Source organism: Polypterus senegalus, chromosome 3, assembly GCF_016835505.1.
Source record: "Polypterus senegalus isolate Bchr_013 chromosome 3, ASM1683550v1, whole genome shotgun sequence".
NCBI lineage: Eukaryota > Metazoa > Chordata > Cladistia > Polypteriformes > Polypteridae > Polypterus > Polypterus senegalus.
The window spans coordinates 58,675,307-58,688,687 of NC_053156.1; the positions used below are offsets into that span (position 1 = coordinate 58,675,307).

A 13,381-nucleotide genomic window follows, 5' to 3' on the forward strand; every position below is an offset into this window, starting at 1 on the left:
AGTTCTATCAATTGTTTATTGATTAGTAGATTATAATAATAAAATATTCTAATAAAAAAAATCCTGCGACGAGACAAGACTTTTTGGAAGTCCTGCAAGTTGAGACTTTGGCCATGAGATGTTTTCAAGTCATGTCCTCCTCGCATCCATCCATAGAAAACCATGCACACGGTACTCTCACCTCTCATTTGTGTGAATGCTTTTGACAGACACAATTCTTGCTCCGACGAGATTAGACATTTCATCATGAAGGGTTATCAACAGTAAAAATGAGTACACGGGCAATCCTAGAACCGAGAAATGATGAAGTCAAACCAATGATGATCAAAAATGATGATTGGTTACACTGCAAATTGGTTAAATGTGTATCAATAGACTATGATGAAACAGTTGGTGGTGATCGTGTGGAAGATGAAAGCATCAACTTACAATATTCCAAAGAATATCTACAACCAATAACACTGTCCTGTCTTACACTGCCCAAATTACTGTTGAAAGAAGGATGTATCCAAGAAAGGTAATGTAGTAAATCTTCCCTGGACAACATTAGACCACAAAGGAGATCTTGAGATGCCATTTGTATTAAAACGTTAACAGTTTCCCGTTAGAGTAGCTTTTGTAAAGACAATTTACAAATCTCAGAGCCAAACATTTGAAAAATTTGTTTTATTTAATACAGAGAAAGAAACAAAATTCAATCACGTGCAGTTATACGTGGCATTGTCTTGATGAAAGTCCAAACACAGAATCACAATTCAATGCGATATTGCTGAAAATTTAATAAAAAAATAGTTTTTACTTAAGTTTTACAGTAAAAGTATAAGTTTAAGCATGTTAATTTCAAAGCCAAACATAACAAAATTGTATTACGCAACGAATAACTATCGCAACATGAAACATAATTTACATTTAAATGATTGCGTTTTAATATTTTTTAATATGGTTAATTACTTGCTGTAATGTAAAATAGTTAGTAAATTGTACATCTGCATTCCCATATGTGAGCGACAAAACTGCAAAGAGGCTAGCACGGAGTACAAGCACGGGAGTTGGCGAGTGAAGAGAGCAGGGGGCAAAGCCACCTAGTTGCGGTTAAAAAAAGTATTATTGCTGAAGTAATAAGACTAAATTGATTTAAACTGAGGTATTTATGGTTTTCCTTCGTCTTGGCTTTCTCATCATATATTTTTCTGTAAGCACTTACAGATGGACATGTGAGAAGCACATCTCTTAAAATAAAAGCATTATCCATCTTTGCATTTTGCACCTACTTGTCCAGTTTAGTATTGTGGGAAGCCAGTGCCTTTTTCAGCTAAAGTGAGTGCAAGTTGGAAGCTGGAAGAGACACCAGTACATTGCATGGCATATTCACATACACACACGTACACACACCCCTGCACACTTGGAGGTTACAGTATGCTTATGTTTCATAACACACTAATGAAGCCTCACCTGGAGTACTCAATGCAGGTTTGGTCTCCAGGCTGCAAAAAAGAAACAGAAATATTAGAATAACTTTCAGAGGAGAGCGACTAAACTGATTACGGAACTACAAAGTGTGAAGAGAGAATGAAGGGGGAAAACCTCACTTTAAGCAAATAAATGTAAATAGATGCCTTGATTAAAGCAAGAACACTGGGACATAGTTGGAGACTGGTTAGGGGGTAAAATACATACAAACATTAGAAAGCTTTTCTTCACACAGAGAAACAGAGATGCATGAAATAAATTATCAAGTTATGTGGTAGATAGTAGCACTTTAGGTACCTTCGATTTGTTTCACTAGGTGAATAGGATTGACAATCTTTGTTGGGCCGATCAGTCTGTTCTTGTTATAATTTTTCTAATGTTCTACTGATGGCATCCTAATGGCGTTGGTGCAAACCATCGTCTATCTGTACTCCAGAATAACCTAATATAGTAAAAATGCTCATGAGAAATATTCCAGTGAAGTATTCCCCTTAAAAATGACATCAAAGATTATTGCATATTTTTCTGAGGGACACATACTAGCAGGGCTGAAAGTGAGTAAAAGAAGCCAAATGGCTGACAAGCTGAACTGCCAGTTACAAAAGTGAAGATTCATCTTCTAGCTCATCCCCTTGATGATACTACACAAGGCACATAACTGCATGGCATTTTGTGTTGATTATAGAAACATGCATCCTGTGTTTGCTCACATGAGTTGTTGGCATGAAAGGTACTATATACTGTAAAGATTGGAGATTGTCAAAACATCTCTGTCCATGTATACTAACGCATAATTTATAGCCCCTCTCACTTTTCCCTCTGAGTATTCCTTCACTTTATGAAGTTTATTTCCTCTTTAGTTTTGTTTATTCGCAATTGAACATCTTCTGGGACTCCATTAGCTGCATTCTTTCTGTGTGGCGTCAAGGAGGCAGCCAAGTCAAGAAAAACAAATCCACCATGGCCCAGGACCTGCCCACTGCTCAAAAATAAAGCTGGGCAGCAATGCCAGATGTTATAGCCGCTCCGCCTCTTCCTAGGAGCAGATGTGACCTCAACAGGAGGAGGAGGAGGAGAAGGAGGAGGAGTAAGAGGTCTAACTTACGGACAGCCAGCCCAGAACATACTGTGGCCTGTTTCTGACTGACCGACTGACTGTTCTCCTCTTCCATCACTGAGCTCAGCACCATGGCGCTAAAGCAGGCCTTCTTCCTTATCACCTTCTTGACTCTGACCCATGGCCAGCAGCAAGCACTGCTTGATTATTTGGAGAGGCGATTGCTAGCTATTGAGGTAAGTCCGGTCGGTCCTGCATAGAGGGTTGGCATGAAATCTCATGTGTAGTCCCCAGAGGACTAACTCTAAAAGCTGCGTAGCATGGTTCACTGTGAGGCCAGCGTCACTCAGTACCGGTACTTTGAGACTTCACAGATTTTTTGAATTTGTTTGTTGGTCTGCTGCAGGGTCATTCATAATGACTCGTCTCAGTTTCCATGGATTCCTACTGCGCCATAGACTACAATCTCCCCCACCATTGTCTTTCTGGAGGTTTGCATGTGGCTCTCATCATTTAATCACATGACTTGCCAAGCTAAACGGTATCATGTTGCACCTCTGGTGAGGAATGCACCTTACTATTGCCTGACTTCTTCTGGTTTTGATTACTGGACTTTCATCTGAGAAGTAAGGCATATTTTGCTCAGTACTGCATTCTGTTGGAGCATGGCAGGAAGGGGTGGGGGAGGCAGCTAAATTCCAGTCAAATTGCTTTGAATAAAAAAGAAATGCAAGCAAGCCAGATTACTTGTTCCTCTTGCCACCCCTTCTGTATCTGTTAATCTAATGAAATGCCTGTCATGCCATCATACACATATGGAAACAGACAAACATGTTGAAGAGCACTCTAACGCTTTAGCATGGAAGATCTGTGGTAGGTAGACACTCTAGAGGTACATATGGACACCATTCATCCACCCATCTATCCATCCATCACTTTTCTAGGCTGTTCAACAAGCTCAGGGTGATGTTGGCAACAAGTTACATAGAACAGACCAAACTTTTCCCCTAGAAAACTCTCACATGTCTCTTATGGCATTTCAACTCATTCCAAGATCATCTGCATAATTTGCTCCCTCTTTATGATGTCTCCTTCCAGCTGGCCATGTTGGGTAAAAACTGGAAGATGCCCAGGGCAGTGGTTCTCAACCAGAACTCCGTAACTAACTAGGGAGCCTAAGTAAACTTTCAGGGAGCCACAAAATGACTGAAATATTTATAAATTGTTACAAAATTTCAAATCATTAAAAATCAAGCTATAGAAGGTTAAATTTATCTTTTTAAATTGTACCACTTCATCAGTATCCAAAATATATTACACACAGCACACCATGACTGTTTGTTTTGCCAAAGACCCCCTTTAACATAGACTTCATACATTCACCGGTCACTTTATTAGCACCAGGTTGGACCTCTTTTGCCTTCAGAACTGGCATAATTCTTTATGGCATAGATTCAACAAGATGTTGGAAACATTCCTTAGGGATTTTGGTCTGTATCGACATAATACCATCACGCTGTTGCTGCAGATTTGTCACATGCACATTCATGAAGGTGGCGCAGTGGGTAGCGCTGCTGCCTCACAGTTAGGAGACCTGGGTTCGCTGGCTGGGTCCTCCCTGCGTGGAGTTTGCATGTTCTCCCCATGTCTGCGTGGGTTTCCTCCGGGTGCTCTGGTTTCCTTCCACAGTCCAAAGACATGCAGATTAGGTGAATTGGTGATTCTAAATTGTCCTTAGTGTGTGCTTGGTGTGTGTTTGTGCCCTGCAGTGGGCTGGCACCCTGCCGTGGGTTTGTTCCTGTCTTGTGCCCTGTGTTGGCGGGATTGGCTCCAGCAGACCCCTGTGACCCTGTAGTTAGGATATAGCAGGTTGGATAATGGATGGATGGACATCCATGATGTGAATTTCCCATTCCACCAAATCGCAAAGGTGCTCTGTTGGATTAAGATCTGGTGACTGTGGGGGCCATTTGAGTAGAGTGAACTCATTGCCAGGTTTGAGATGATTTAATCTTAACATGGAGCGTTATCCGGCTGGAAGTAGCCATCAAAAGATCAGTACACTGAGGTCATAAACATATAAACATGGTCAGAATCAATACTCATGTAGTCTGTGGTATTTAAACAATGTTCAGTTGGTACTAAGGGGACTAAAATGTGCCACAGCATTATGCCACCACCACCAGCCTGAACTGTTGAAACAAGAGAGGATAGATCCATGCTTTCATGTTGTTGATGCTAAATTCTGACCCTACCACCCGAATATCACAGCAGAAAATGAGACTCATCAGACCAGGCAATGTTTTTCCAATTTTCTGTTGTCCAATTCTGTTGATCCTGTGCCAATGGTAGCCTCGGCTGCCTGTTGCCTGGGAATGTCACAAAAGTGTGGTCTCCTGCACCTATAGCCCATTTGCTTCAAGGCTCAACATGTTGTGCCTTCAGAGATGCTCTTCTGCATACTTCAGTTGTAACGTGTGGTTATTTGAGTTACTGTTGCCTTTTTATCAACTTGAACCTTTCTGGCCATACTCACACAGTGAACTGCTGGTCACTGGAGATTTTCCCTTTTTGGACCATTCTCTGTAAACCCTAGAGATGGTTGTGCATGAAAATCCCAGTAGGTCAGCAGTTTCTAAAATCCTCGAACCAGCCCGTCCGGCACCAACATCCATGCCACATTCAAAGTCACTGAAATCACCTTTCTTCCCCATTTTGATGTTGTTTGAACTTCAGCAGGTCATCTTGACAATGTCTACATACCTAAATGCACTGAGTTGCTGCCATGTGATTAACTAATTAGATATTTGCATTAACAAGGACTTGAACATGTGTACCTAATAAAGTGGCCAATGAGTGTAGGTTGTATCTGTATGAAGTATAATTTAGCTGGAATATATTTACACCTGCCATGAAAATGTTTCTCTGGTGTTTGCTCACGTTTATCTGCACAACACAGTGCACTGCAGCTACTAGCCTGTAGTTAAATGGCACCAAACGTACAAGGGGGTAAATATCATGATCTGTGTATTGGAGTCCTCACATATTCTCAAAGTCCACTGGGGTACCATGGAGAAATATAGATCAAGAGCCACTGGCCTACAATACATTCTTTAACTGATGCCTATATTATAGTTATTACACATGGATGGAACAACTTCTTTCCCCCTAGATCTCCCCAGTTTATCTGGACCACTCCTAGCTCTCATTGAACATTTTCTGGACCAGGGTATCATCTCTGAAAATATCTTAGATGTAGTCTACTTTACCTGTTCATGTTTTTTTTTTTTAATTTGTATTAGAGCAGTTCCTGAAGGGTTCGCCTCCATCTTAAAATCATAATTGTCATTTCCTGGCAATGACAATTATTTTGGAGTTACCTGAGGCCATTCAAGCCTAACCATTAGTACAGAAAGACAGTAATTGCAACACACATCTTTTTAGTAATATTAAAAAGGGAAGTTTACAAGGGGATGTTATAGTCATGGGGTACTTTAACTACTTGCAAATGGCAGAGCATAAGACCAGGAATTTTTAGAAGAGATCAGTAACTGTTTTTTTAGCACAGTATGTTAAACCTCCAATGCTAGGTTAAACCTGTCTAGATTTAGTTTTTGGTAATAATCAGGGTGTAGAGGTGATTGAACCACTAGGGTCAAGTGACTATAATATAATTAAATTCACATTGTACATTGTTTTATAAGAGAACAGATGCAAAGACTAAAATTGTTAAGTTTATCTTTGATAGGGCAAATTTTTAGCAAATGAGGAAATGTCTAAGGAGGATAAACTGGGATAAGCTTTTAAGTGTGCAGACAGTCAAGGAGCATTGGAACAGGATTAAAAATGTTTTACACATAATGCAGGGCAGGTACATACATAAAGTTGGAATTAATTGGAAATTTAAAAAACTGCAGTTGGTTAATAAAGAGTTAAAAAAGAAGCTGCAAAAGAAAAAAAAACAGCTGTATAAAGTGTATAAGACTAATAACTCCAAAGTGAATCATTGTGCGAATGAGAACATGAGGGCAACCATTAAGATGGATATCAGGGAGGCTAAAAGATAGTTGCAGAGGAATAAAGCAAATAAGGCAAAAGATAACCCTAAGAGATTCTTACAGCATTTTAGTAGTAAAAGAACAGTCAAAGAGGACGTGAAGTGCATCATGAATAGTAAAGGGGAATTAAAAGATACAGACAGTGAAATAGCGGACACTCTAAACTTGCATTTTTCTGAGGTCTTCACAAGTGAGGAAATGGATAACCTCTCAGTGGTAAATGGGACTACAAAAAAGGTTCTAAGTGATTTAGAAATTTTAGAGGGAGAAGTACTGCTCAGATTAAATAGGCTGAAATCAAACAAATCTCCAGGACCAGATAATATTTCTCCTTGAGTTCTTAAGAAGGCTAATGAGTACATATATAAACCTAAACAGTACACTGGAGAAATTCAGAAAGACTGGAAAATGACAAGTATTCAGATCCAAGCAATTATAGGCCAGTAAGCTTAATATGTATCACAGGACTATTAATGGAAGGAATTATTAAGGATAAAATTGAAAAGCACATGGCAATAAGTTCAGAAGAAGCAACAAAAGAATATGGTCAAAGTGGAGTTTATGATATTATTTATGTTGACTTTCCGAAGGCACCTGATAAGGTGCTTCAAACTAAAAGTAGTGGGGGTTCAGGGTGATGTTTTTAGATGGGTGCAGAATTGGCTCAGACACAGGAAGCAGAGGGTGATGGTGCGAGGAACCTCATCAGAACTGGCCGATGTTAAGAGTGGTGTTCCACAGGGGTCAGTGCTAGGGCCGCTGCTGTTTTTAATAAATATAAATGATTTAGATAGGAATATAAGTAAGAAGTTGGTTAAGTTTGCAGGTGATACCAAGATGGGTGGATTGGCAGATAATTTGGAATCTGTTATATCATTACAGAAGGACTTGGATGAAATATAATGTCAGTAAATGTAAAGTTGTATTATCGTGGTATTTCCCTCCACTTGCCCTTTTACCTGTTTCCTCAAGGGTAAGGATCCTCGTCAAGTTCGTTATCGAGTTTGGTCTACTGTTGCACTTTAAGATGAACACACACACACACATAGATAAACACACACACAGACCCTAACCACAACAGTGCTCCATGAATGACACACACACGCTGATTAACCCTTAGCACTTTAAACCACACAAGTGCTATAGGAATAACAGCCTGTCATTCAGCACTTCAAGAGACTTACTTATTTTCGGCACGAACAACAATACGATGTTTTAGTGATATCTCAGACCTAAATATTACTTTTGGTCTACAAGAATACATTTAAACATACAAAGACTCTGCACTCTTGACTATAGGCCATTCATCAGCCAAGAATACCTTCTTTCTCATATTTGTTCCTTCTGTTGAGTATAACGCTCTCACTCTCAGCCATATAAACCTCGCAGCACAGAAATAATGGCAAAAATCCGGCTGTCACCAAGTGCTCAAAGAAATCTAACTTATTACTTCAATCACTTTAGACATTAAGACAAAGCATTGAAAGTTAAAAGCAGCATGGTATTTATTACAAGAATAATAATAATACCACAAGAACAAAGAATACTAGAAAATAGGTAGTGATAGGAAAGTCTGAATATATATAGTCTTTAGAAAAAGCTTACGAAAAAGTTACAGATGACAAGGATGAATGTCCAAGGGAGGTGTTTGATTTAGCAATCGATGTTCACGATGCCTTTCTGACGACCAGGGCCGTCTTCGTCCGTTCCTCTTCTTCTTCTCACTTCTTCGCCCTTTGCTTCTCTCTTCTTGCTTTCCAAACCAAGGCATATTTATTATGAAATATCAAGCCTTGGTTTCACAACACATGCACCTGATTGGCTGGCTGTCCAAATGATTGATGAATTAATTCACTGTCCGTTTTCCCACACAACAAAATCTTTGATGTGCTCTGAGGTATCAGTAGTTCTTCCTGTCCCAGGCTATAAAGCAAATTGTTGTTCCAGATGTCCATCCATAAAGTAATCACTAGCCTGAGGTATCAGCTCAGCATCCTTTCCCAGGCTATAAAACCAAATTAGCACGAAGCTATGAACAAGGTTTATAAAAGTAAGGTGTAAGGGAAGAAAACCTGCTTTAATTTGTCATAGTTCATCTGTTGTCTTGTCTTGAACAAAATATAATGGAAACCAAAATGTACAGATTTTATACACCATAACAAAAGTATTACACATAGGAAGTAAAAATGTTAGGTTTGAATACACAATGGGAGGCCTGAAAATCGGGAGTATGCCTTATGAGAAGGATTTAGGAGTTGTAGTGGAATGTATGATGTCAACTTCTAGGCAGTGTTCAGAAGCCATTAAGAAGGTAAACAGAATGTTAGATTATATAGCACAATGTGTGAAGTACAAGTCCAAGGAGGTTATCCTCAAGCTTTATAACACACTGGTAAGGCCTCATCTTGAGTACTGTGTGAAGTTTTCGTCTCCAGGTTACAAAAAAGGACATAGCAGCACCAGAAAAAGTCCAGAGAAGAGCGACTAGGCTGATTTCAGGGCTACAGGGGATGAATTATGAAGAAAGATTAAAAGAGCCAAGCCTTTTTAGTTTAAGCAAAAGAAGATTAAGAGGTGACATGATTGAAGTGTTTAAAATTATGAAGGGAATTAGTACAGTGGCTTGAGAACGTTATTTTAAAATGAGTTTATCAAGAGCTCATGAACACACTTAGAAACTTGTTAAAGGTAAATTTAGAACAAACCTTGGGACGTTTTTCTTTACACAGAGATCCAAAGACACTTGAAATAAGCTAATAAGTTCTGTATGGTACATAGTAGGACTTTAGGGTCTTTCAAAACTAGACAATGTTTTTTCAGAAGAATGAAGTGGACTGGACTGGTGAGCATTGTCAGGCTGAATAGCCTATTCTCATCTAGTTTGTTCTAATATTCTGAAGGTCTAATATGACAGGATGCCTTTTGTACTTGTTAATTTCCTGATCATTGTGAGTCACCACAAACATACAGGGCTGGGCCCAAAAAAAGAAATCCCAACATGAACACTGGCCGCTCCAGAATCCAATAAGAGTCAGGGAAATTATGAAATGACTTTGCCATGGAGAGTCTGTCCCAACTCAGTAAAAGTCTATGTAGAATTATATATAGTCCATCTATGTCTTGCGGTACTAGTAGGAGTGTGTATCTGAAGGTGTCTTCTAATGGACTGATTTCCATTCAGGGTTAACTTTTCCTTGTAGCTGGTTCTTCTGTGATAGACTCCAACTCCGCATAGCCCTATAATGGAGTTAACAGGCTCAGTTTAGAATATGTATGGAGATTAGCCACACATGTACTGCATATATTTCTAACTCTACTGTAAGAGAAGTCTAGGCAACAGAGGTGAACTAAACAATTCACAAAAAATTGAATTTCCAGCAAAATTCAGTGTTTTGCTTCACAAAAAAGTTTGCAGAATAAATTACATTTCACTTACAGCAAAATTCATGCCACTCACACAAGACAAAGTGCTTCAATGCATTAATTCCACAAATGTCTGCCTGTCATGTAGAATTTAAATAACAATTTCTAATGGAAAAAACAAATCAGCAAGCATTTATTTCTTCAACTAGGAAAAGCGGATAGGTAATGGCGGTTGTCAGCAGTGGTGACTTTTTGCGTACTGAATTTGCCTGTAGAGAAAACTCAGTAATGTGCACAAAGGTGTTTTGGTGTGTCTTCATGTGGAAAATATAAAGCATCTCACATTTTTAAAAAAAAGAACTGTACTCTTCCATGGTGATATGAACAGGATGCATGCAAAAAAATGCAATTTACCAATGGAATTAAAAGAACACAAGTGAACACAGAAGTGTGAACAAGGCTTTAGGGAGTAGTATATCTTTTTTGAACCCTAAAAAATGTAAAACCACCCAAAACTCTAGTAATTTTGTGATACTTTATGCATATTGACGCTCGGCTGTTCTACTACTCATCATTACTTGTCATTAAAGCTTCTAGATAGATAGATAGATAGATAGATAGATAGATAGATAGATAGATAGATAGATAGATACTTTATTAATCCCAAGGGAAAAATTCACATAATCCAGCAGCAGTATACTGATACAAAGAAACAATATTAAATTAAATAGTAATAAAAATGAAAAAATGAAAAAAATAGAAAAGCAGACAATAACTTTTGAGTAATGTTAGCATTTACTCCCCCTGGTGGAATTGAAGAGTTGCATAGTGTGGTGAAGGAACAATCTCCTCAGTCTGTCAGTGGAGCAGGACAGTGACAAAAGTCTGTCACTGAAGCTACTCCTCTGCCTGGAGATGACACTGTTCAGTGGATGCAGTGGATTATTCATGATTGACAGGAGTTTGCTTAGTGCCCGCTGCTCTGCCACAGATGTTAAACTGTCCAACTTTACTCCTACAATAGAGCCTGCCTTCTTAACAAGTTTGTCCAGGCGTGAGGCGTCTTTCATCTTTATGCTGCCACCCCAGCACACCACCGCGTAGAAGAGGGCACTCGCCACAACCATCTGGTAGAACATCTGCAGCATCTTACTGCAGATGTTGAAGGATGCCAACCTTCTCAGAAAGTATAGTCTGCTCTGACCTTTCTTACATAGAGCATCAGTATTGGCAGTCCAGTCCAATTTGTCATCCAGCTGCACTCCCAGATATTTATAGGTCTGCACCCTCTGCACACAGTCACCTCTGATGATCACAGGGTCCATGAGGGGCCTGGGCCTCCTAAAATCCACCACCAGCTCCTTGGTTTGCTGGTGTTAAGGTGTAAGTGGTTTGAGTCGCACCATTTAACAAAGTCTTTGATTAGCTTCTGTACTCCTCCTCCTGCCCACTCCTGATGCAGCCCACAATAGCAGTGTCATCAGCGAACTTTTGCACGTGGCAGGACTCGAGTCATATTGGAAGTCTGATGTATATAGATTGAACAGGACCGAGAAAGTACAGTCCCCTGTGGCCCCTGTATTGCTGAACACAATGTCAGACCTGCAGTTCCCAAGACGCACATATTGAGGTCTGTCTGTAAGATAGTCCACAATCCATGCCACCAGGTGTGAGTCTACTCCCATCTCAGTCAGCTTGTCTCTAAGGAGCAGAGGTTGGATGGTGTTGAAGGCGCTAGAGAAGTCCAAAACATAATTCTTACAGCACCACTGCCTCTGTCCAGGTGGGAGAGGGATCGTGTAGCATATAGATGATGGCATCCTCCCTCCCACCTTCTCCTGGTATGCGAACTGCAGAGGGTCGAGGGCGGCGGACCTGTGGCCTCAGGTGGTGAAGCAGCAGCCGCTCCATGGTCTTCATCAGATGTGACGTCAGAGCAACAGGCCGGAAGTCATTCAGCTCACTAGGACGTGATACCTTTGGGACAGGGTGATACAAGATGTTTTCCAAAGCCTTGGGACTCTCCCCTGTTCCAGGCTCAGGTTGAAGATGCGCTGTAGAGGACTCCCCAGTTCCAACGCACAGGCCTTCAGCAGTCGTGGCGATACACCATCTGGACCGCTGCTTTGCTGGCACAAAGTCTTTCAGCTCTCTGCTCACATGGGCTGCTGTAATTGTAGGTGGGGATGTCTCACCTATGCTGGTATCAGCAGAAGGATGGTTGGAGGATGCAGTACCGAGGTGAGAGTGGGTTAGTGATCAAACCTATTAAAGAAGTTGTTCATTTGGTTTGCTCTCTCCACGTCTGTCTCGATGGCTGCACCCGCTTCGAGCTGCAGCCAGTGATAATCTTCATCCCATCCCACACTTCCTTCATGCTGTTGTTCTGCAACTTCTGCTCCAGCTTTCTCCTGTACTGCTCTTTCACCGCCCTGAGCTGGACTCGAGTTCCTTCTGCACGCTTGAGCTCATGCTGATCACCACCTTTAAAAGCCCTTTTCTTCTGGTTCAAAAGGCCCTTGATGTCACTTGTAACCCATGGCTTGTTGTTAGCATAGCAGCGTACTGTTCTTACTGGAACTACAATGTCCATACAGAAGTTGATGTAATCAGTTGTGCATTCAACAGCCTCTTCAATGTTCTCACTATGTGACCCAAGCAATATATCCCAGTCTGTAGTTCCAAAGCAGTCTCTCAGAGCCTGCTCTGCCTCAGGGGACCACTTCCTGAATGAGCGTGTGGTTGTAGGTACGCCCTCACTCTTGGTTTGTAGTGAGGCTGAAGCAGAACCAGGTTATGATCTGCTTTCCCAAGCGCAGGCAGCGGGGTGGCGCTGTATGCGTCTTTAACGTTTGCATACAGTAAGTCGATAGTCCTGTTTCCCCGGATGTTACAATCCACATACTGGGAGAAGGCAGGTAATGTTTTGTCCAGCGTTACATGGTTAAAGTCTCCAGCGATTAGCACAAGTGCCTCAGGGTGCTGCGTTTGTAACTTAGCAACTGCGGAATGGATGATGTCACTCGCTATCTCCGCGTTCGCTTGAGGGGGGATGTAAACAATAACAACAATCACATGTCCAAACTCTCTGGGCAAGTAATAGGGACGCAGACTTACGGCCAACAGTTCGATGTCCCTGCAGCAAGTGGAGATTTTAACGTTTACATGTCCTGAGTTGCACCACTTTGTATTGACATAGAGAGCGAGTCCTCCTCCTTTCTTCTTCCCACAGGTACTTGCGTCTCTGTCCGCTCTAACTGTGCTAAACCCGTAAAAAATCCATGTCAAGTAGTAAAAATAGTAAAACGTGTCCAGGGAGCAATTCCACATAAAAGAAAGTGGTAGAAGTGATCAGTGAAATAGAGAAATAGAGAAAAAAAACAGATAAAAAGGTAAAAAGATAAAGTCATACACGGAGCTGCTGGAAAGGCTG

The 13,381-nt window shown here is 40.8% G+C and overlaps 1 protein-coding gene across 1 annotated transcript in view; it reads left to right on the forward strand.

The window, feature by feature from the left end:
- Nucleotides 1–2,571: 2,571 nt before the first annotated feature.
- Nucleotides 2,572–13,381, forward strand: part of olfml3b (olfactomedin-like 3b) — a 31,361-nt gene continuing 20,551 nt past the window's right edge. The window contains exon 1 of the mRNA XM_039747287.1: nucleotides 2,572–2,763. Within this exon, the coding sequence (XP_039603221.1) occupies nucleotides 2,659–2,763 (105 nt within the window). The 5' untranslated portion in view covers nucleotides 2,572–2,658. The remainder of the gene's footprint in view (nucleotides 2,764–13,381) is intronic.